The sequence below is a fragment of the Chiloscyllium punctatum genome, chromosome 8 (genome assembly GCF_047496795.1).
Source record: "Chiloscyllium punctatum isolate Juve2018m chromosome 8, sChiPun1.3, whole genome shotgun sequence".
NCBI lineage: Eukaryota > Metazoa > Chordata > Chondrichthyes > Orectolobiformes > Hemiscylliidae > Chiloscyllium > Chiloscyllium punctatum.
Genome location: NC_092746.1, coordinates 59,601,898 through 59,625,685, shown reverse-complemented (window position 1 = coordinate 59,625,685; position 23,788 = coordinate 59,601,898). Strand labels below are relative to the sequence as shown.

The window sequence follows — 23,788 nt, the reverse complement described above, 5'->3', positions numbered from 1 at the left end:
TGGGTTTAAGGATTCACTTGTTACTGCTGATTTCTGCCCTTTTAAAGTTTAACTACATGTTAGTGTTACTGGGATATTATTGAATCTAATTTGACATGAGAAAACTTGGTGCAACATATCTGGGCTATGCCCAAGGCTCCTATTTCCCTGAAATGTATAACTAGATTTTCATATGTTGCAATTACGTTGTCACCCTGCTGTAACTGTGGAAGATTGAATCAGGAAATGTTTCTGGGGGTTTACACTGTCCCTTGCCATATTTCAGTAGAAGTGGCGTTAAGAGTACAATTATGACCAAGCGTGTATTACCCAAAATGCCTTTCTCTCGATTTGCACCTTAACAACTGTGGGAGTTTAAAATATGACTGTGTCCATGAGATTCAGGTTTGCTATGTTATTGGAGCATAGCATTTCTGGCCATTCCAATGTGGATTCCACAATGAAAACAGGAGAGCCAGGACAAATTTTGTTAAACATTGTTTGTAGAATAGCTGTCAGTTTCTGCCAAGGTGAAAATTCTGACTTTGATTTCCAAATGATTCTTATGGTGCTTTGAAAATGTATAATTTCACAATTCAAATTTTTTTTGGAGTCTAGCTTTTGGTTTGGGAACTTTTTATTGTGCAAGATAAATGAAAACTCATGAAGTGAAGCTGGCCAAAAAAAACCCCACAAAGACTTGAGTAATGACAATCAAAGGGAGTTTATTTAATGTTTATTTAATATGGTCAAAATTGGAAGTGGGTAAACCACAAACAATTGATGGTATTTTTCTGTGCTTCATAGTAGAAACAACAGTTGCCTTCATAAAAGGTTTAAATTATTTTAATGGATCTCGCATCAAAAGGAAAGCTTAAAAACAATGGGAAACAAAGGATAATCTCATTAGTTTTCATATCCAGAAACCGGTTTAGAGTTGGAAGCAATTGTTTCATATTTTTACATGCGAGGTATGACAAATTGCTATGAAAATAGGTTAGAGAGATGTAAAATTCTATTTAGGGTTTGTCAGTGTCTTTTTCTCACAGAAACCATGAGCTGGTTTGGGAGCAACTTCTTCGCAACCAATTTATATCTGAAGCTGGAAAAACAGGAAACAGGAACAATGAAAGAATTTGCCAAAAACTGTAGGGAGCTTTGGACCAGAAGCAAAGAGCTATCAAGGATATTTTTGTATTGAGTCTCTTTGAACTGAGGAGTCCACAATTGTGTAGTGCTGATGAAGAGTTGGAGAGTTGTCAAGATGAATACTTGTGGAAGGACCCCAAGAAATCTCAGTATAGTAGAACTAATGAGATGAATCAAAATGATGTTGGCATATTTTGGTATTGTCCCAAGAACCCTCAAGATTTTGTAACCCTCAAGGTCCTGATACAGGAGAACTCTTGGTTGGAAGCAAAACTCAAATGGGAAATGTTATGTTTATGATTTTTGGGTTTAACGCTTATTTTAAAATGTTGTATTGTTAAGTTAGCTGTACTTTATTCGCAAAAGTTAAATAAAATATGTGAAATCCTGCATGGTGTAAGTTAATTCAGTTCATAAATGGGAGCTTGAATTTCTTTAAAAGTTATTGGTTCCCCTCATTATCATAGCAATTAGAAATTTCCTGTAAGTCAGTCAGTCATTATTTTAAAACATTTATTTGTAATACAACAATATTAAACAGTTTACTCTAAAGTGGAATATTTCCACAACTTTTGTAATTTGAATTGCAATTAGATTTAATTCAATCAATTTGATTAGTACGCCTTCATTTGGAAATTCAGTAAATACTGTTAGAAGAATGTGCATTATAGAATTTAAGAGGGTTATGGTTTGATTTCTTAAATATTAAATGTTCCACATGTCTTTTTCTTTCTTTCTTTCTGTGACAGGAGAACCACTGTCGAAGGATTAAAATACTTGGGGATTGCTATTATTGTGTATCAGGTCTTACTCAGCCAAAAACTGACCATGCTCATTGCTGTGTTGAAATGGGATTAGATATGATTGACACAATCACGTAAGTAATTCAACTTCAAAAAAGAATATTATCTTGTTTCAACCTCAGTCATAATTTTTGAAGGTAGCTAAAATATACAAGTACTTATATCTAGACTCCTAACTAATCATGTTTATTAGAAGTTCTCAAAGGTTGATAATGGCTTCATAGATATGAATGAATAACAAAACTTCTAAAGTAATACAATTTGTTATTTTGTTAGTACAATATCAGATCTATAGTATAAGAAGAATATATAGCTTTCATGCCAAAGTTGCGTTTGACAAAAATGATTATGCTCTTCTTGACATGAGCCGAGTGATTCAGATTCTTTTTGCAGGTGATTAGTCTGGTTTAGCAGTCAAATTGCATTATCAATGACAAAATGACCTTGAATAAGGTCTCAGAGAAAGTGAGGACTGCAGATGCTGGAGTCAGAGCTGAAAATGTGTTGCTGGAAAAGCGCAGCAGGTCAGGCAGCATCCAAGGAGCAGGAGAATCGACATTTCGGGCATGAGCCCTTCTTCAGGAATGAGATGCTTCCTGAAGAAGGGCTCATGCCCGAAACATCGATTCTCCTGCTCCTTGGATGCTGCCTGACCTGCTGCGCTTTTCCAGCAACACATTTTCAGCTTTGAATAAGGTCTCGGCCTGGTCCGGTTGAAACATTTGCCAATAGGGAAATAAGACTCACTAAGGTCATATTAGAAGATTAATTAAATAACCACGTTAATGACAAAGTGATGAAGTAGATTGTTACGATGACCTAAACCCTTGGAAATACTCATACTGAAGCTGATAAAACTTATGTTATGAGATGTTGTTATAATGGTACAGAACTGTCATAGTTTATTAGTCCCATGGTTTGCCTGTCTTTTCCTCTGTCCTCATTTGTGAGGATTAGGCCATGGATGTCTATCAGATTGGCTCATACTTATGGTTGAAGTACTGTAGAGGTTTGCCATTGTGTTCTACAAAATGGCTGACCTAAAGACTCTCCTTTTCTGCCTTCCTGCCAAGAGTCATATTTGAATGATTTACATATCACGTTACAGCCTGACAATCAAGCTGTTTGACCATGCTATACCTTCTACAGCCAACAAGTCCTGGAGAAACCTGGACACAAACCTGGAGCTTTTGGTCTAAAGATACCACTATAACCACAAAACCTCCTATTGATATTGATAGATTTACATAGAAAGGAGCATTTTACCATCTGTATCTTAGTCTGCTGCTGAAGTGAACCTTCATCTAACTTGGTGTTAACCATTTTGATGTGGGAGTGCATGGTATCATGCCGAAGAAGCTGAAATGCAGTAGTAATCATCCCATTCACGTTAACTTACTGTTTCCCAAGAATTTGAATTTCTTTTTCATCCAGTCATCATAGATCATGATATAACAAAATAGAAACATTTGTAATTATGAAAGGGTGAGACAAGGTAGAATGAAGCAGACTACTTTAGATCCACTAAGGATCAGCAATTACGGGCCTGAAGGTTAGAAGATTGAAAGTAAGATTAAGTGCAATTCTGGTCTCCCTGCTTTAGGAAGGATGTTGTGAAACTTGGAAGGGTTCAGAAAAGATTTACAAGGATGTTGCTGGGTTTGGAGAGTTTGAGCTTTAGGAAGAGGCTGAACAGGCTGGGGCAGTTTTCCCTGGAACATCAGAAGCTGAGGGGTGACCTTTATAGAGGTTTATAAAATCATGAGCATGGATAGTGTCAATAGACAATGTCTTTTCCCTGGGTTGGGGAGTCCAGAATTAGAGGGCATGGATTTAGGGTGAGTGGAATAAGATTTGAAAGGGACCTAAGGGGCAAAATTTTCATGCAGAGGGTGGTGCATGCATGGAATGAGCTGCCAGAGGAAGTGGTGGAGACTAGTACAATTGTAACATTTAAAAAACATCTGAATGTGTATATGAATAGGAAGGGTTTCGAGGGATATGGCCAAATGCTGACAAATGGGCCTGGACTAGATGAGTCGGACCGAAGGGACGGTCCCATACTGTACAGCTGAGTGTATGACTCTAAGAGATTTAAAAGACTGAATAACTTATTTCATGCAAAAACCTATCAAATTTACTTCCCAGATTTAATGATTGAGGTCGAAGCCATGTCAACATTCAAACATAGATTGGGCAGGTGGATGAGGGGAAAGGGGCAAGGGATTTAGGAAACGCTGGGAGGGATAAATATGAATAGACTATTTGCTAATATGACCTCTTGTACCAAAGGACCTTTCCCTGTGCTGTAACATGTGTGTGTGTTTCCTTGTTGCTCAATTACCATTAGGGTCAATTCTGACCTTTCTTAGTCCTACCTCATACTGCTCCTGTTCTGATCTGTATCGCTCATTCCTCACCAGTTAGAATCGTAAATGGTATAAGCTTGAAAAGAGGCTATTTAATCAAAAACCCAGAGCTTAATCTTCAAGGTTGAATCACAAGTCAGGTTATTTCTGAATGTTGTGATTCTACCTCCTACTTTCAGTGACCGCCACACTTATTTTTGTCATAACGTAGTGTGGTCAGGTTGGAATTGGAGCTACCACTTTTGGAAGCGCATCCAAGGCAGAACCAGAGATGGGCAGATTCTGATGTGTCCTGGTTAAAAGGGTTCCCTGGGACATGAGCTATGTTTAGGAGATGAAGTATGAGGCAGCAAAATCTTCACCTTTCCATTTCTTTTGCATATCACCATGATCTCATAGCCACTCACCAATCCTGTACCTACATGCTCCCTCCATAGCCCCTCACATCCTTCAGTACTCCCCATACTCACTCACCACATATCCACATGATACAGAACTCGAGTGGCATGACAACATTGAAATAAAATTGAGATTTTGATTAAACTGTCATTAAAAAAAAACTTCAAAATTCCATAGTCCTATAAATGGTCATAAAATTGTTCAGATAAATGGAAAGCCATTCAAAGCCATTTTAGAACAAATTAAATGGTTAAAAAGTGATCACGGTAAAAAAAAATTGTTATTCTCTTGACAACAGTTTCAAGAAGCCCTGCTTAAGTCCATTGGTGCGGAGCTTAGCTTAAGCATTTTACGATTTCTTTGCACTTTTATGTCAACAAAACCTTCAAAGTTGAAAACGTTGAAACGTTTGAATAAATAAAAGGAGCTCAGCTATTTGTTCAACATTAGAAGCAGTACCTCAAAGTTCTAAGGCATCTATTCAAGTTTAAAATCAGCAAAACAGATATCTTAGCTCCTAATCTAAAAGAAAGAATTAAATCAGAATGAACCATTGTCACAGTCAAATCTGGATTTCACTATATACTTAATCCATTTGATAATCTGCTCTAATACATCTGAACACTTTATTTCACAATGCTGATCATTGTAATGGTTTCTTACCCTTTAAATAGAAGATCTTATTATCAATTGCTGCATTAAAATCCTATTGAATTTACTCCATATCAAGTTAATATGACATATCAACCTGAAAGTCTACAGGTTCTCAAGTCTGAACTCTGGCTCATCCATGGTTCATAGCTCCTCTGAGCTGCAAATAACCTTATCTCAATCACAAACTGGCTTACCCCCATCAAAATTGTTGGAGTTTTAATATCACAGAATCATGGATTGGTTATGGTGTAAAAGGAGGCCTTTGGCAATTTAGTGCCTGCACCATTTCTCTGGGCATTTTGACTGAGTGCCAATAATGTACCTTTTCCCTATAATCCTATAGGAGAAAGTGAGGACTGCAGATGCTGGAGATCAGAGCTGAAAATGTGTTGCTGGAAAAGCGCAGCAGGTCAGGCAGCATCCAAGGAGCAGGAGAATAGAGGTTTCTGGCATAAGCCCTTCAGGAATGAGGAAAGTGTGTCCAGCAGGCTAATATAAAAGGTAGGGGGGAGGGACTTGGGGGAGGGGCGTTAGAAATGCAATAGGTGGAAGGAGGTTCAGGTGAGGGTGATAGGCTGGAGTGGAGTGGAGACGGAGAGGTCAGGAAGAAGATTGCAGGTTAGGAAGGCGGTGCTGAGTTTGAGGAATTTGACTGAGACAAGGTGGGGGGAGGGGAAATAAGGAAACTGGAGAAATCTGAGTTCATCCCTTGTGGTTGGAGGGTTCCTACACAGAAGATGAGGCGCTCTTCCTCCAACCGTCGTGTTGCTATGGTCTGGCGATGGAGGAGTCCAAGGACCTGCATGTCCTTTGTGGAGTGGGAGGGGGAGTTGAAGTGTTGGACTCAGATTTCTCCAGTTTCCTCATTTCCCCTCCCCCCACCTTGTCTCCGTCAAATCCCTCGAACTCAGCACCGCCTTCCTAACCTGCAATCTTCTTCCTGACCCCTCCGCCCACACCCCACTCTGGCCTATCACCCTCACCTTGACCTCCTTCCACCTATCGCAGTTCCAACGCCCCTCCCCCAAGTCCCTCCCCCTACCTTTTATATTAGCCTGCTGGACACACTTTCCTCATTCCTGAAGGGCTTATGCCCAAAACGTCGATTCTCCTGTGCCTTGGATGCTGCCTGACCTGCTGCGCATTTTCAGCTCTGATCTCCAGCATCTGTAGTCCTCACTTTCTTCTTGAAGATTTTAACCGACTGCGAATCCTCTTACAAGGATGCCTTCCTTGAAGAAGCTCTCTTCCTCCCTCTACAAGGATTTCAGTGAGTCCCTGTCTCACTGCACACCCCAGGTCATCTCCTCTGCACAGAAGCTCTTCAGCCATGTTCTCAAACAGACTCACTACCACAGCCACATCTCCTTCCTCAGCACCTATCTACGGAACTGACTGATCCCGCACGGACTCCGGACTACGTTCCGACCAACAAAATTTGGACCCAACCAGGACAACCAGTACCTACAACAAATCCAAAGCCTCCAGCCACAGTCCTCCCTCCAGATCCTCCGCTCCACGCTTGCAGCCATACGCCACTACCTACATTCCCTGCAGTCAGCCCTACCCCAGCCTAGGACAACACATTCTCAGACCTGTAAAGGACCTCTACTTTCTTCATCCACAGAAGAATCCAGACACTAAACAAACAGTTCTTCCTAGCCATATTGGAAATTAAAAACAGTAAGTACCAAAAACTTTCATGTACTTACCCCCACACTCTAGGTTCCTCAACTGTTCCAGAATCTTCCGTCGGCCTCCGAAATCAGTCCAGCGCCATTAACCACGTGGCCGCTCCAGCGCCCGCGGCAACAACCGCTGCCACGGACCATGACATCACTTCCGCCCCCACCGACCTCGCAGCCTCCGCGATCGCCGCCCAGACAACCGCCTCCACTATCGCCAGGAAGACCATCGCTGACAGATTCACGGCCTCCGCGGCTATCAGGAATAACAATGTCTATGTCGTTGCCATAGCCACTTCCGCCCCGTGGGTTGCTGTCGCCGCTGCCACTTCCGCCCCCAGTGACATCACTAACCTGCACGACCACAACGCCGCATGTGTCTCCGCCCCCACGCTGATCTCTGTCACCACGCTTAACTCCACCCTTATGCTGATCTCTGTCACCATGTCTAACCCTGCCCCCACGCCGATCTCCGTCACCACACCTAACCCCGCCCCCACTCCCAACCCTGCCCAACTCCCAGCTCCAGCCCCACACCAGGTCCTAGCTCCCAGCCCTGCCGTGTTTTCACCATCCCTCCAGAACTACTCCTCTCTGACGATGAAAGATCAATCCTCAGCAGAGGCCTCCCCTTCATTCCCCTACGCTGTCGGATTAATGAGTTCAACACGCGGCGTGACATCGAAGAATTCTTCCGCCGCCTTCGCCTCGGTGCCTACTTCTTCAACCAAGACTCTTGCCCACCCTCTGACGACCCCTTCTCCAGCCTCCAAAACACCCCATCCATCTGGACACCCCATGCTAGCCTCTTACCCGCCCTCGATCTCTTCATAGCCAACTGCCGCCGCGACATTAACCGCCTCAACTTCTCCACCCCTCTCACCCACTCCAACCTCTCACCCTCAGAACGTGCAGCCCTCCACTTCCTCCGTTCCAACCCCAACCTCACTATCAAACCAGCAGAGAAGGGAGGCGCGGTAGAAGTTTGGCGCACCAACCTTTACATCGCTGAGGCTAAACGCCAGCTCACGGACACTTCCTCCTACTGCCCCCTTGACCATGACCCTACCACCAAACCATCATCTCCCAGACCATCCATAACCTCATCACCTCAGGGGATCTCCCATCCACCGCCTCCAACCTCATAGTCCCACAACCCCACACCGCCCGTTTCTACCTCCTGCCCAAAATCCACAAACCTGACTGCCCCAGCCGACCCATTGTCTCAGCCTGGTCCTGCCCCACCAAACTCATCTCTGCATACCTCGACACGGTCCTGTCCCCATTAGTCCAACAACTCCAAACCTACATTCGGGACACCACCCACGCCCTCCACCTCCTCCATGATTTTCGCTTCCCCGGTCCCCAACGCCTTATCTTCACCATGGACATCAGTCCCTGTACACCTCCATCACGAAGGACTCAAAGCCCTCCACTTCTCCCTTTCTTGACGTACCAACCAGTACCCTTCCACTGACACCCTCCTTCGACTGACTGAACTGGTCCTCACCCTGAATAACTTCTCTTTCCAATCCTCCCACTTCCTCCAAACCAAAGGGGTAGCCTTGGGCATCCGCATGGGCCCCAGCTATGCCTGCCTCTTCGTAGGATATGTGGAACAGTCCATCTTCCGCAGCTACGCTGGCACCACTCCCCACCTTTTCCTCTGCTACATCGATGACTGTATCGGCGCTGCCTCGTGCTCCCACGAGGAGGTTGAACAGTTCATCCACTTTACCCAACACCTTCCACCCCAACCTCAAATTTACCTGGACCGTCTCAGACTCCTCCCTCCCCTTCCTAGATCTTTCCATTTCTATCTCGGGCGACCGAATCAACACGGACATTTACTATAAACCGACTGACTCCCACAGCTACCGAGACGACACCTCCTCCCACCCTGCCCCCTGTAAAAACGCCATCCCATATTCCCAATTCCTTCGTCTCCGCCGCATCTGCTCCCAGGAGGACCAGTTCCAAAACCGTACAACCCAGATGGCCTCCTTCTTCAAGGACCGCAATTTCCCCCCAGACGTGGTCGACGATGCCCTCCACCGCATCTCTTCCACTTTCTGCTCCTCCGCCCTTGAGCCCCGCCCCGCCCCTCCATCCGCCACCAGGACAGAACCCCACTGGTCGTCACCTACCACCCCACCAACCTCCATGTACAGTATCATCCGCCGTCATTTCTGCCACCTCCAAACGGACCCCACCACCAGAGATATATTTCCCTTCCCTCCCCTATCAGCGTTCCGAAAAGACCACTCCCTCTGTGACTCCCTTGTCAGGTGCACACCCCCCACCAACCCAACCTCCACTCCCGGCACCTTGCCCTGCAACTGCAAGAAATGCAAAACTTGCGCCCACACCTCCCCCCTTATTTCCCTCCAAGGCCCCAAGGGATACTTCAATATCCGCCACAAATTCACCTGCACATCCACACACATCTATTGAATCCGCTGCACCCGATGTGGCCTCCTCTATATTGGGGCGACAAGCCGCCTACTTGCGGAATGTTTCAGAGAACACCTCTGGGACACCCAGACCAACCAACCCAACCACCCCGTAGCTCAACACTTCAACTCTCCCTCCCACTCCACCAAGGACATGCAGGTCCTTGGACTCCTCCATCGCCAGACCATAGCAACACGACGGTTGGAGGAAAAGCGCCTCATCTTCCGCCTTGGAACCCTCCAACCACAAGGGATGAACTCAGATTTCTCCAGTTTCCTCATTTCCCCTCCCCCCTACCTTGTCTCAGTCAAATCCCTCGAACTCAGCACTGCCTTCCTAACCTGCAATCTTCTTCCTGGCCTCTCTGCCCCCACCCCAAACCGGCCTATCACCCTCACCTTGACCTCCTTCCACCTATCGCATTTCCAACGCCCCTCCCCCAAGTCCCTCCTTCCTACCTTTTATCTTAGCCTGCTGGAGACAATTTCCTCATTCCTGAAGAAGGGCTTATGCCCGAAACATCGATTCTCCTGTTCCTTGGATGCTGCCTGACCTGCTGCGCTTTTCCAGCAACACATTTTCACCTATAATCCTATACATGTTATGACTAAAATAATCATCAATTGCCCTCTTGACTGCCTCAATTGAACATGCCTCCACCACCCTCCCAAACAGTGTGTTCCCGACCTTAGCTAATTGCTTTCTGAGTAAGGTTTTTTCCCTGCTCCCAGTTGCCTATTTAAACAATGGATGTGGCAAGGTTGGAAATGCTACGTGCAGGATCATAGGCCCCAGTCTAGCATTGTTAAAAATTGCTAGAAATGGGGAAGAGGGCGAGAATTGTAGAAACAGGTACCATCTTAAAACCTACTTGCCTCAATTCTGATATGGAAAAAACATCAATATAAGGTCCAAAATGTGTGTGCTGACCTCTTTGAAAGAGCTGTGTAATTAATATAACTTTCTTGCTCTAATAGCAATTTTATTCCCTCGACTATTACATCAGTAATGTTTTTTCTCAAAGAAATGTTGTTACTTCTGATTCCCTTTCAGGCAGTAGATTCCAGAACATAAATCATAATGTAAAAACAGGTTCTACTGCTCTCCTCTCTGGTTCTTTTTGTCACTTACCTTAAATTCATATTCTTTCCAGTGCTTCTGCCAATAGGAACAAATTCTTCCTTTTGTTCAACCAAACTCCTTCATAATTTTGAATTTGTAAATCAAATCTTCTCTTGTCACTAGACACAATGGAAGTTCTCCCATTCCAGGGACATGGTAAATCACCTCATCATTAAGCCGTTGGCATCACAGCTAAAATAGTGCTCAGAACTGGATGTAATACTCCAGCTAGAGGATTGGAAGGATGGCTGTTTTGCAGGGGGATGGGGGAGACAGTCAGGAGGTTGACATCAACACCTCAGTCTCTATTTCTAAAGCCAGGAGTCTTATGTTTATTTTTAACAGTCTTATCAGTTTGTCCTGCCTTCTTTTAAATACTTCAAAATCTAGCTATGAATAGCTCAGACACCATTTGCACATGGCAGAATTCATGCATGCACAAAGGAACACCAATTTTGGAAACCGCAAAAGTTTTTATAGTGATTGCAATAAGAAAAAGATTTGTGAAATGAAATAGGATAATGGCAGTTTTACTGCCCATAAGATTTTTTTTTGCCAAGTTAATTGGGTAGTGTTCTGGAGATTAATTTCTGCTAACATTTGGAAGATTAACTCCAAAGGAATAGAAAGCAACAGAGCAGGTGTGATTTACTGAGGCTCTAGAGTGACTTAGATAAATATTTTAACTATCCAGCAAGGACAAGAACAAGTATATAAAGGGAATAAAGATAGGTGTTGTGAAGGACCAACTGGCACTGTCACTGGAGACCTATGCCAGACTGAATCAACATGAGGAGCCAGGAGGGAGTGCGACAGGAGATGGCCAAGTCTGTACAAACTTTCATGGTTGCTTTTACAAATAAATGATCATGAAATAAAGGTGAGGATAGCTTGCCTACGGGAAAGCACTGACATCACTGCACATGAAATGTGGTGACGTTGGCAGCACATGTAATTCTGAAGCCAGACATGGCCACGTGAAGTCATCAGCCCCATCTGAACACTAGGAGAGATCGCCAGCTATTTTATCAGTCATTCAGTTATTCAGAACAATTAATACAATTTCAGAGGAACCTCGATTATCTGACTGAGATGGGCGGGTACTATTTCATTTGGATAATTGATTTTAGCTTAAATGGGGAAGACCTACTGATCTAATGCTGTGCTCTATCAGAGAATTTGTTTAAATATATACTTTTCATGAGTCTGCCATTTTAACAAACTAATCTTAAGTGTTTGCATGTTTAAAATGAGAAGCACTAAACCCTTACCATGAAATCCCAGCATTAAACAAGGTCCCGAACAGCTTCTACGATCGCAAGACCGTTGACAGTATCAGTTTCCAGGAACTCCGTCTCGCAATAGAAAGCCAGAAGCCCCGCCTTACCCATACATTTACATTCTTGGCCTTTTTTTTAAATGAACGGCCTGGTAAAGTGCCAGGAATACTGTAAAACACTTAGTTTTGCAAAGGGCTGTGTAACAATTCTTACCTAAAAATATCCAGTTGCTGATGCTTCAGGTGCTTGTGTTTCTTTGTTTTTGCCAGCATTTTCACATCTTCAGTAAAGGTAAATTGAATACACTTACCTCCTTTGATGTAACGTTTTTGTGGGATCTTGAAATCTTCAGATAATCCGATATTCGGATAATCAATGTTCCTCTGTATATGTACTTTGAGCTTTCTTTTTGGTAATCTCATGAAAAGTTTACCAGTTATATTGCTTCTCCAACTTCTTTAAAAATATACAGTTCAGACTTCTCTATATTAACTGTAATTTGTCATATATCTGACGATTTTCATGAGTCTTTGTCCTCTTCAATTCTGCTTCTATCATCCGGTTTACTGCATTACTGAGTTTCATCTCATCTGTGAATATCCAAGTCCAAGTCATTAAAAAATAATAAAATGAGCAATGGTTCCATTACCAACTGCTGGGGAAAACTGCTATATAGTTTATCCTAGTCTAAAAAAAGCAACCTTTCCCTACTATTTACAGTTTTCTGTTTCTTAACCAATGTCACAGCAACAGTGTTACTGGATAATGGTGGTTCAGCTTTGCTTACAAATCTATAACGTGGCATTTTATTAAATATTGGTTTAACCCGAACTTTCAACCCTGACCTTCATCAAATAAATTCAAATTCAAGTTCCTCGGACAAAATTTGCTTTAATCAAATTACGCAGGTTCTCAGTTGTTAACCAATATTTTTTCAAGTGATAATTAATTGCATCATATATGTTCTCCAGCAGCAGTGTTCAGCTGACTGACCTGCAACTGCCAAGTTCATCATTCTCTTTTTTAACATGTCTGCAACATTTGCAATCCTCTGGTATCACTAAGGTTTGTAAGGAGAATTGAAAGATTATAACATGATTCTGCATCAGTTGCATCGAAACTGGATGTTGTGACTTTCCAAATCTGAGTATTGCCAATTGTTTCAGTGCATGCTCTACTGATTTTAGTGCCACCCAATTTTCTACTCTCTCTGTTCCTGGAATATTGGAATTCTCTTTGTATATGAAGACAAATGCAAACTTCTCATATTGTCCTTCAGCTAAGATGTTTGCCTGTGAAAGACATTTTCAGTTCAGTCCCTAAATAACTCCACCTTTTCTTTGATAATTTTACTTTTTATCGTTTATAACTGACATCTGTATCCTTTTCTAGAGGGAATGTGGTTCCCCCGTTTGTTAGAACTGAAATTACATAAACAGGGAGCAGCAATGTAGGTATAAAAGGTATAGAATCTGTGAAGAAAGAAATGAGGCTCTACAAAGGAAAACAGACCCTGATGGGAATTATGTTCAGGCCTCCTAGCAGTAGTCAGAATGTGGGACCAAAAATAAATCAGGAGATACAAAAGGCATAATTATGATGATCATGGGGATTTCAATGTGCAGGTGGACTGGGAAAATCAGGCTAGCAGTGTATGCCAAGTAAAGGAATTCATGGAATGTCTATGAAGTGTTTTTTTTTGTTTTGGAGCAGCTTGTGGTAGAGCCATTAAGTAACAGTCCACGGATGTGATGTAGTATAGTAATGCAGACTTGCTTAGGGAGTTTAAGGTGAAGGAACCACTGGGGGCAGTGGCCATAATATTATTGATATCTCCCTGTCACCCTGCAGTTTGAGAGTGAAAAACTGGAATCAGATGTAACGGTATTGTAGCTGAGTAAAGGTAACAGCAAAGACATGAGGGAGGAGCTGGCCAGAGTTGATAGGAAGGGGATTTCTTGAGGGTGATTCAGGAGGCACAGTAGCAATTTATCTCAAGATAGAAGGGAGGATGAGGCAACCATAACTGACAAGGAAACCAGGGACAGCATAAAAGCAAAAGAAAACATCAGTGTGGTGAAGATTAATGGGAATCTAGAGGTTTGGGAATCCTTTGAAAACCAGGAGAGGACAACTAAAAGGCAATAAGGGGGGAAATATTAAACACTAGGAACCCAGCTAGTAATCTTAAAGAAGATTACAAGACTCTTTTTAGATATTATAAATGTAAAAGAGAGACAAAGTGGACATTGGACTGCTGGGGAAATAAGGCTAGAGAAGATGTAATGGGGAAGGAAGAAACAATAGAAGAACTGAATAGGTACATTGCATCAGTCATCAGAGTGGAAGAACAACATACCAGAACTTCAAGGAGGTCGGGGGGAAGGTAACTGTAGTGACCATCACTAAGGAGATGATGTTGGAGAAGCTGAAATGTTTAAAGGTGGATAAATCACATGGATCAGATGGACTATATCCCAGAGTTCTGAAGGAGATGGCTGAGGAGATTGGTGGTGATCTTTCAGGAATCACTGGAGTCAGGGAGTGTGCAGAGGTCTGGAAAATGGCCGATGTAACACATGTTTATGAAGGGAGGGAGGCTGGAGATGGGAAATTATAGGTCAGTAGCCTGACCTGGTCGTTGGTAAGATTTTAAGAGTCCATTATTAAGAATGAGATTGCAGAGGACTTGGAAGTTCATGGTAAAACAGGGCTGAGTCAGCACAGCTTTGTCAATGGGAGATTATGCCTGATATACCTGTTTTGAATTCTTTGAGAATTCTAACAGCAAGTTAAATAAAGGAGAGGTTTTGGACCTAATCGGATTTTCAGAAGTCTTTTGACAAGGTACCACACTGGATGTAGCGAAACAAGATTGGAGCTTATGGTGTTAGAGGCACGGTACTGGCATGGACAGAGGATTGGCTGACTGGCAGAAGGACGATTGGGTTAAACTGTCTTTTTCAGTACAGCAGTCATGAACTTGTGGATTTTCATAGGGGTCAGTGTTGGGACAAGAACTATTCACATTTTACATTAATGATTTGGACAAAGGAACTGAAGGCATTGGTGGTGCAAAGTTAGGTGGAGGAACAAGTAATGGTGAGAATGTGGGAAGGCTGCAAAAGAAAGAGGAGAAGCTAGGAGAGTGGGCAAAGATATGACTGATGGAATGCAGTATGGGAAAGTGTGAAATTATGCACTTTGGTAGGAAGAATAAAAGTGTAGATTATTTTCTAAGTGGGGAAAGGCTTCAGAAATGTGAAGCACAAAGATATTTAAGAGTTCTCATTCAGAATTCTCTTAATGTTAGCATGCAGTTTCAGTTGGCTGTTAGGAAGGCAAATACAATGCATTCATTTTGAGAGGGCTAGATTAGAAGAACAGGGATGTACTGCTCAGGCTGCAGAAGGCTGTATTTGGACTTCATTTGGAATATTGTGAAGAGTTTTGGGCCCTGTATCTAATGAAGGATGTACTAGCATTGGAGGGAGTCTGGAGGAGGTTCGTAAGAATGATCATGGGGCTGAAGGTCTTGTTATTTAAGGAGTGGTTGAGGAGTCTGGGTCTGTACTTGATGGAGTTGAAAAGGATGAGAGGGGGATCTCCTTGAAATTTATGGAATACTGAGAGGCCTAGGATGGATTGGATATGGAGAAGATGTTTCCACTCATTGGAGAGACTAGGACCTAAGGACGCAGCCTCAGAGTGAAGAGGTGACCTTATAGAACTAAGTTGAGAAATTTCTTCAGCCAGAAGGTGGTGAAGCTGTGGAACTTATTGCCACAGAAGACAGTGGAGGCCAAGTCATTGCGTATATTTAAGACTGAGATTCTTCATTAGTTCGGGCTTCAAAGGTCACGGAGACACCTTAGGAGAATGGGGTTGAGAAACACATCAGCCATGATCTAATAGCGGAGAAGACTCAGTTGGCTGAAATGCCGAATTCTACTTCTATATCTTATGATCTTTTTATGTAACCTGCATATACTTTCTTAAAGACTATATCTGGCCATCTTACTGCCTTTTTTCATTTCTCTTCAGCACTTTCTGACCTCAATTTGATTCTCTACAGTATTGAGTCTAGCATTTAGCATAAGCTTCCAATTTTTTTTCTCTTCAAACTTGTATATCTAGTTAATCAAGGATCTTTAATTTTCTGAACTATTGGTTCTGAAGAAGAGGCACTGGACTCAATGTTAAGTCTGCTTTGTCTTCACAGATGCTGCCAGACCTGCTGAATTTCTCCAAAAAGGATGTGTTTTTGTTTCAGATTTCCAGTATTCACAATGTTTTTTTTCTCTAATTTCAGATACTCTTCCTTTTTGTTTCATAGAAATGAGCTTACTCTGTACTGGAAATACTTATCTCCCATGACTCATTCACTTTTTTTTTCACCTGACAGTCCTTATTCCATTCTGTTTGAGCAAAATCCCTTTCGCATTCATTTAAAATGACACTGTCGCAGGTAAGTATCCTCACTTTTGTCTCTATAAATATTATGCTCAAACATTGCAAAACAAATCTAAGAAAAGAATATTGTCCAGATTCTTGATAAAACATTACAAACTAAATTTCACTCCTTTCAGGAGCTCCAGTGATCTTTTGATCCAGCATTCCCGTTTGTAATGATTTGTTGATTAATGATTTTCATCAATCCACACGAGCAAAGCAATCCTTGTTCTTTTCCCACTTGCACTTTTTATTGAATGCTTTTTATCCCATGAAGAACAATTGTCTGCCACTTTCAATGGACAATCTGTTTTCCGTATCGATCTTATATAGAATATTCCTTAAAATATCTGATAACTAGAAGCCCACATCTATTCCCTTACATGGACCCTCTCTACAGATAAAGTCCAATCAACAACTGTTTTTATTTTCTTAGTTTCCCATGTTTAATGGCAATGTATAAGCCATTAAAAATACAAAGCTAGTTGACATTAACAAAGGCATGAGAAGCATTAAGTTCTTTCAGTCACATGAGGATGAAAACTTGAGTACATTTTTGTCCATTTTGTTTGAAAATATATTATTTACCCTGAAAACAGCCTCAGCTTTAGGGAGCTTCAGCATTGTGCACAGTTCCAATGCATCAAACTGGTATTGGATTAGTCTTTGTGTAAAACCAATTCAAGTGAACAACTAAACTTTGTAGCTTGCTGCTGTTTCTTTAGATGTGCATTAACTTTCTAAGATGACCAAGCATGATTACCTGGGAGAGGAATGACACTCTAAAGAGGATTACTGATTCAAAGTTGCTCTGGACCTATTCTCTGTTTCATGTCTAAGCCAATATATTTAAGTGTGCTGAAGTCTGTCTGAGACTTCCACTTCAAACAGAGTACCCAAATTCCATAAAACCATTCATGTACAAACTGTCAACATGCAGCAGGAACATGCCTAAAAGTTAATCTTTTAATTCCAATAAAAAATTGTGGAATCTACAATTAGCTGCATACAACTTCATTCAGCAATACTGATCTCATGATACCACGTCCTCAAGGTATCATTCAGGATATAAACACGCTTTTTAGTTTCAATAGATTCCTTTCTGCATTGTTTCCCTCATTGGGTAGTCACAGATAGAAAAGTTACTTGGGATTACTTTGCATGCTGTTGAAGAGTCATCCAGTTAATCTTCAAACCCTGACCAGCTTGATTGGTTCAGTGTTATAATTGCATATTTTTCATTTATGCATTTTTGCTGTCTGTATCATATCTGATACTTAAGAATAAAATCCATATTCCTACAAATAATCTAACTGTTGATTTCTTGGAAAAACCCATCTGGTTCATGAATGTCCTTCAGTGAAGGCAATCTGGCATCCTAACCTGATCTTGACTATATATGACTCCACACCCACAGCAATTTGGTTGTCTCTGAAATTGAGTAGCAAACCACTCTGATATGTCAATGCTATCTAGCATTGACCTAGTCACTAGAAAAGACAACTCCAGAAATAATCCTGTGGACCCTGCAAAGTCCTCTGGGCCCTGACAACCTTCTGGCAATAGTACTGAAGATTTGTGTTTCAGATTACCCAGCTCTTCCAGTACAGTTACAACATTGGCATCTTCCTGACAATGTGGAAAATTGCCCAGGTATATCTGTACATCAAAAGTAGGACAAATCCAATCCGGCCAATTACAGTCCCATCAGTCTACCCTTGGTCATTAATAAAGTGATGAAAGGTGTCATCCACTGTGCTGTCAAGCAGCTCCAGTTCAGCAATAACCTGCTTAGTGGCGCCCAGTTTGGGTTCCACCAGGGCCACTCAACTCCTGACCTTAGTTCAGCCTTGGATCAAGCACGGACAAAACAGCTGAATTCCAGAGGTGAGGTGAGAGTGACAGTCCATGATATCAAGGCCACATTTGACAGAATGTGGCATCAAGGAGGCCAAGCAAAATTGGAACCAATGGGAATCTGGAACAAACTCTGCTGTTTGGAGTCATACCTGGCACTTCAGGAGATTGTCATAGCTGTTAGAGATCAGGCATGTCAATTCCAGGACAAGGCTGCAGGAGTTCCTCAGCCCAATCATCAGCTGCTTCACCAATGACCTTCCCTCCATCATAATGTCAGAAATGGTGATGTTTGTTAATGACTGTGCAATGTTCAGCAGTATTTGCAACTCCTCAGCTACTGGAGTTGTCCATGTTAAAGTGCAAAAAGATCTGGACAGCATCCAGGCTTGGGTTAAGATGTGCCAAGTAAGATTTGTTCCACACATGCCGTTCAATGTCCATCTCCAATAAGAGACAACCATCACTCCTTGACATTCAATGGTATTACCATCACTTTATCCCCCACTATAAACATCTTTGGGGTTACCATTGACCAGAAACTCAAGTGGACTCTTCAATAAGAGCAGATCAGATGCTAGGAATATTATGGCAAGTAATTCACCTCCTGACTCCTGAAAGTCTGTCCACCATCCACAAGGCACAGGTCAGGTGTGTGATGGAATGCTCTCTACTTGTCCGGATGTGTGCAGCTCCAATACTCAATAAAAGTGACACCATCCTGGACAGAGCAGCCTGCTTGCTTAGTATGACATGCACAATAAACCACTCCCTCCACCACCGACACTCAGTAGCAGCAGTGTGTACTATCTAAAAGATGTACTGCAGAAATTCACCAAAGAGCCATAGACAGCACCTTTCAAAACCCAAACACCTCCCTCTTGAAGGACATAAGCATCCAAAGATACGTGGGAACATCCTCACTTGCAAGTTTCCTTCCAAGTAACTCACTTTCCTGACTTGGAAATACATCACTGTTCCTTCACTGTGCTCAGTCAAAATTCTGCAATTTCCTTCTGAATGGCATTGTGGGTCTACCTCCAGAGCGTGGACTGCAGAGGTTGAAGAAGGCAGCCATTCTGTCAGTTTGTGGACCTCACTTCTGGGCATCATCTGGATAATGTCTGTCTTACCCCTACGCCCTTTTATCTTACCAGTACTTTTCCATTACTTATGGCACTATATATGTATATAAAACTTGGCTGTTCTTCTATGATGCCTTGTAGCTTTCTGAATTTTCACCAATGACACCCCTCTGCGTAAAGTATGCACATGTCCAAAAAAAAAACAACTTGTAATCCTCTCAACATGATTATCACCCAGCAGAGAGGGCAATTTAGTGTTCCTTCCACAGATCTGTTACCAGTGACTCTCCTCCTAGCTATCTGAAGCTAATTCTTTGCGTGAACCACCTATACCAGTGCAGTCATCAACTTGCAATGTGGTTGGGCTGCTAACTTTATATACAACATTTCATCTATAATTGCTGATGACAACTAATGAGATTGTGCTTTTTACATTAATTCTTACCTATTGACATTTCCAAAGATTACTTTGAACAGTTCCAAATAGTACCTGACCACCTCTCAGATGGGCGAAAGTGAGGACAGCCAATGCTGGAGATTAGAGTCGAGAATGTGGTACTGGAAAAGCACAGCAGATCAGGCTGACTGAACTGTGTGCTTTTCCAACACCACACTCGACTCTCATCTCCCAAATGGGTCCACCTCACAACATTATAAACAGTACTTTATCTATTACAGTTGATGACCGCTAATGAGATTATGTATTTTTAAATATTAATTCTTGCCTATTGACAATTCCAATGCCTATTTGAACAGGTCCAAATAGTACCAAGTTTAGACCCGATCTTACCGGTACGCGCTCTACTAAGGTTTTGCACTCTTTTTGGTTATAAAAAAGCGGCTTGAATGACAATTGAAATGGCTGGCTACTTCTGTGAGTTGTGTATGTGTGAAACCTGACTGTTCCCATCAATAGGAAGTACCATGTTCTCAGCAGGATTGAATTTTACAGGCTAATCCACTGATTTCCACACAAAGAGGCTCTCCACCAAGAATCTAGCACCTTCTGTCTGTATTTCTGTTTCCTTTGTATTTACTTGTGTCTAGTATCTGGATCATCTGAAATGCTATAGTGGTCAAGTCCAACATCCTTTCTAATGTTGTGGAATGTCACATTTAGACAGCTGGTAATGACTGCTTTCATAGGAACAATTTTAAAACAGCAGAGATCGGTTCCAAAATAGAACCAATTCCAGTTAAGACCAGGAGCCTGTCCATATGTGACACCTGAGCTGAATCCAGTAATTTTGTGCAAGCACTGAACAATTTCCAAATTGAACTTCTGCAATCTGCCATACAGTCTGCTAAAGTCCATGATGCTTTCCTCCATAGATTGATGGTCCATCTGTCAAAATCTATCAAATCTAACCATACTTTGTAGGCTTCCAACAGATCATTTTGTACATTACATCCAGGAAGCATCATTGAAGAGCTAAATCTTCCGCAAGTATCCAACTGATGCATTTACCGTTCATAAAATACTTTGCTTATGACTCTTTTCTTATTTATTATATCATAATTATTTCCCAGAATGTTGATATCACTTGCTAAGCCAGCATTTATCACCCATTTATAATTGCCCTTGAGAAGGTGAAGGTGATCCACCTCTTAAACCACTACAATCACTTTTGTGGAGGTACATTCAGAACTGTTAGGAAGGAAGTTCTTGGATTTTGACCCAACAATGGTGAAGGAACAGTGACATGTTTCTAAGTCAGGATGGTGTGTGTTTTGAGGGTAAGCTTCTAGTTGAAGTTCCCAACTATGTCCTATACCTGTCCCTCTAAGTGGTGTAGATCATAGGTTTAAAAGGTTAGAGGAGCCTTGGCCAGTGGCTGTATTGCAACCATTACAGAATATGCATGGCTGTTACTATGTATCAGTAGCAGAGGCAATGAATGGTGAAGGTGGATGCAGTACCAATCAAGTGAGATATTTTATCTGGGATGGTGTTGAGTGTCTTGAATGATGGAGCTTCAGTTATCCAGGCCCTATGCCTTGTAAATAGGGATAGATTTTGGATGTCAGGAGTTGAGTTACTGTATATATTCGGGTAATCATCGATCTCATGCGGAAGTCGACCCTTTTATTTTTGGCCAAAAATCTAGAATTTTCCATATCTCATGTAAAAGTTGAACCTTGTGTTTCACAGATAACAGATCAACATTTGAGAGTCAGTTGCCGGCTGTCCCACTCTGGGTTTTCAGAATAACCACAATTTTTTTGTTTTCTTTATTCATTTAGCGATCACTTGAACTTCAGCTAATGATACAAGATGAATTTTGACGGCAATGAATTTCAGCCCCTCAAACGTAGCATCTATGTAATAGATATTACATAGATGCTACGTTTATATTTAACCTTTAAAAAGTAGTTTTAAAAATTGACTATTGCTCAAGTATGCACGATACTTGCCTTAAGATGTGACGTTTTATTAGAAAATGGAAGTGCTAAGGTCAGACAATGCTTTCTGTCTGATAATAATGCAACCACATATATATCTAGTCATTCTTCCATTGTTTGTTAAATGCAGTCTCTGGAGAAGAACCACAGGTAATCACGTGCTGACAGGTTACATCTGCTTTCAGCCAAATTGCGAAAAAACGATGTGAACTATAAATCTACTGTTTTAGTTTTTTTTAGTTTCCCTACACTATGGAAGCAGGCTCTTCGGCTTAACCAGTCTACACCGACCCTCCGCAGAGCAACCCACCCAGACCCATTTCCCTCTGACTAGTGCACCTAACACTATGAGATAATTTAGCATGGCCAATTCACCTGATCTGCACATCTTTGGACTGTGGGAGGAAACCGGAGCACCCAGAGGAAACCCACACAGACACTGGGAGAATGTGCAAGCTCCACATAGACAGTCACCCAAGGCTGGAATCAAACCTGAGACCCTGGTGCTGTGAGGCAGCAGTGCTAACCACTCAGCCACTGTGCTGCCCCTGTCTTAAAGCATTTTCTATAGTTTTTGACTTTCAACTGTTGGCAAACGAGCTCTTCTTACTTGGTGAAACAGAAGTCAATTTTTAGTTAGTTTTGGATTTATTTACAAAGTGAATCATTACAAACGTATACCTTCTAATTCTACAAACTGTACCAATACATGCCTTGCCATTTCTGGACATGTATGCAATGAGTTCTATTATTCTACATTCTAGTTTAATTACATGCACTTCGTACCACTGAATGGGTTATGATGCAGGGAGGCAGGGCATGGGGTCGCTAGGTGGGATTGTGCGCATTTCCTGCCGAGTATTGCTACTATTTTACCAGTGCTAAAAAAACTTGCCTGTTCGGGCACCTGAGGATGTTTTAAGGGCCTCTTTGACGGTAGGGTCCTTGTGCCCAAGAAGGATACCCTCATACTAACTGACCTTGAATAAGAACGCAAACAGGAATAGGCCATTGAGCTTGCCCTACCATACAAGACAATCATGCATTTTTACTCACTCCATTCCAACACATCACTCACAATCAGAATCTATTGATTTCTATTTAAGTATACCAAAAGACTGAACCTCCACAGGCCTCTGTATTAGAGAATTCCAAATTTCACAATCCTCTGAGTAAAATAATTTCACCTCATCTCTGACCTAAGCGGCAATCCCCTTAATTATAAACTCTACCTTCTCAATTTAGACTTTCTAATCCAGTAAACCATCTTCCCTACAGCTATCCTATCTAATACCTTTAACCCCAGAAACAAGCTTCTAAATTTTCAATGTATGACATCCACAGCAACAATATCTTTCCTCAGATAATGGGATCAACATTGCACACAATCGTCCAGGTGTGGTCTAACCAAGCTCTTATATTAATGAAGCAAGGCATCACTACTTCTGTACTCAAATCCCTTTAATGTAGAGGTGCCAGTGTTGGACTGGGATAAACAAGGTTAGATGTCACATGATACCAGGTTATAGTCCAACAGATTTATTTGAAATCACCAGCTTTTGGAGCATTGCTCCTTCAGCAGGTCAACCTTCACCTGACAAAGGAGCAGTGCTCCGAAAGATTGTGATTTCAAATCAACCTGTTGGACTATAACTGGTGTACTGTGACTTCTGCCCAAATGCTTTTGAAATAAATGCTAACATTCCATTAACTCGCATAACAACAGCTTGCTGCATCTGTATTTTAGCCTCCACTGACTTATTAAAAAGAACACTTCTTTCACTTTTGAGTATTCACATTTCACAACTTTTTAAAAAAATGACCCATTTTTCTAATCAACCTATTCAGAGATGTTATTGCACATCTATGAACTGGATGAGACTTGAACCCAGGCTCCTCAGTCCAGGGGTAGACACTAGCACATCACCACAAGTGGGCCAGCTTTTAACAAATACTTTGCACATCTACTCGATCCATCAAATTGGATACCCTCACATTTTTCCATTTTATATACCATCTGACATGTTCTTGCTGTTCAGTATGCATGTTCTAATCCACCCAAAGCCACTTTATGTTCTCCTTGCAACACACATCACC

The 23,788-nt window shown here is 41.9% G+C and overlaps 1 protein-coding gene across 3 annotated transcripts in view; it reads left to right on the top strand.

Moving 5' to 3' along the window:
- Positions 1–23,788, top strand: part of LOC140480588 (adenylate cyclase type 1-like) — a 289,915-nt gene that overhangs the window by 81,756 nt on the left and 184,371 nt on the right. For all 3 annotated transcript variants that reach the window (XM_072575640.1, XM_072575642.1, XM_072575643.1), the window contains exon 6: positions 1,878–2,005. In XM_072575640.1, the coding sequence (XP_072431741.1) occupies positions 1,878–2,005 (128 nt within the window). The remainder of the gene's footprint in view (positions 1–1,877; positions 2,006–23,788) is intronic.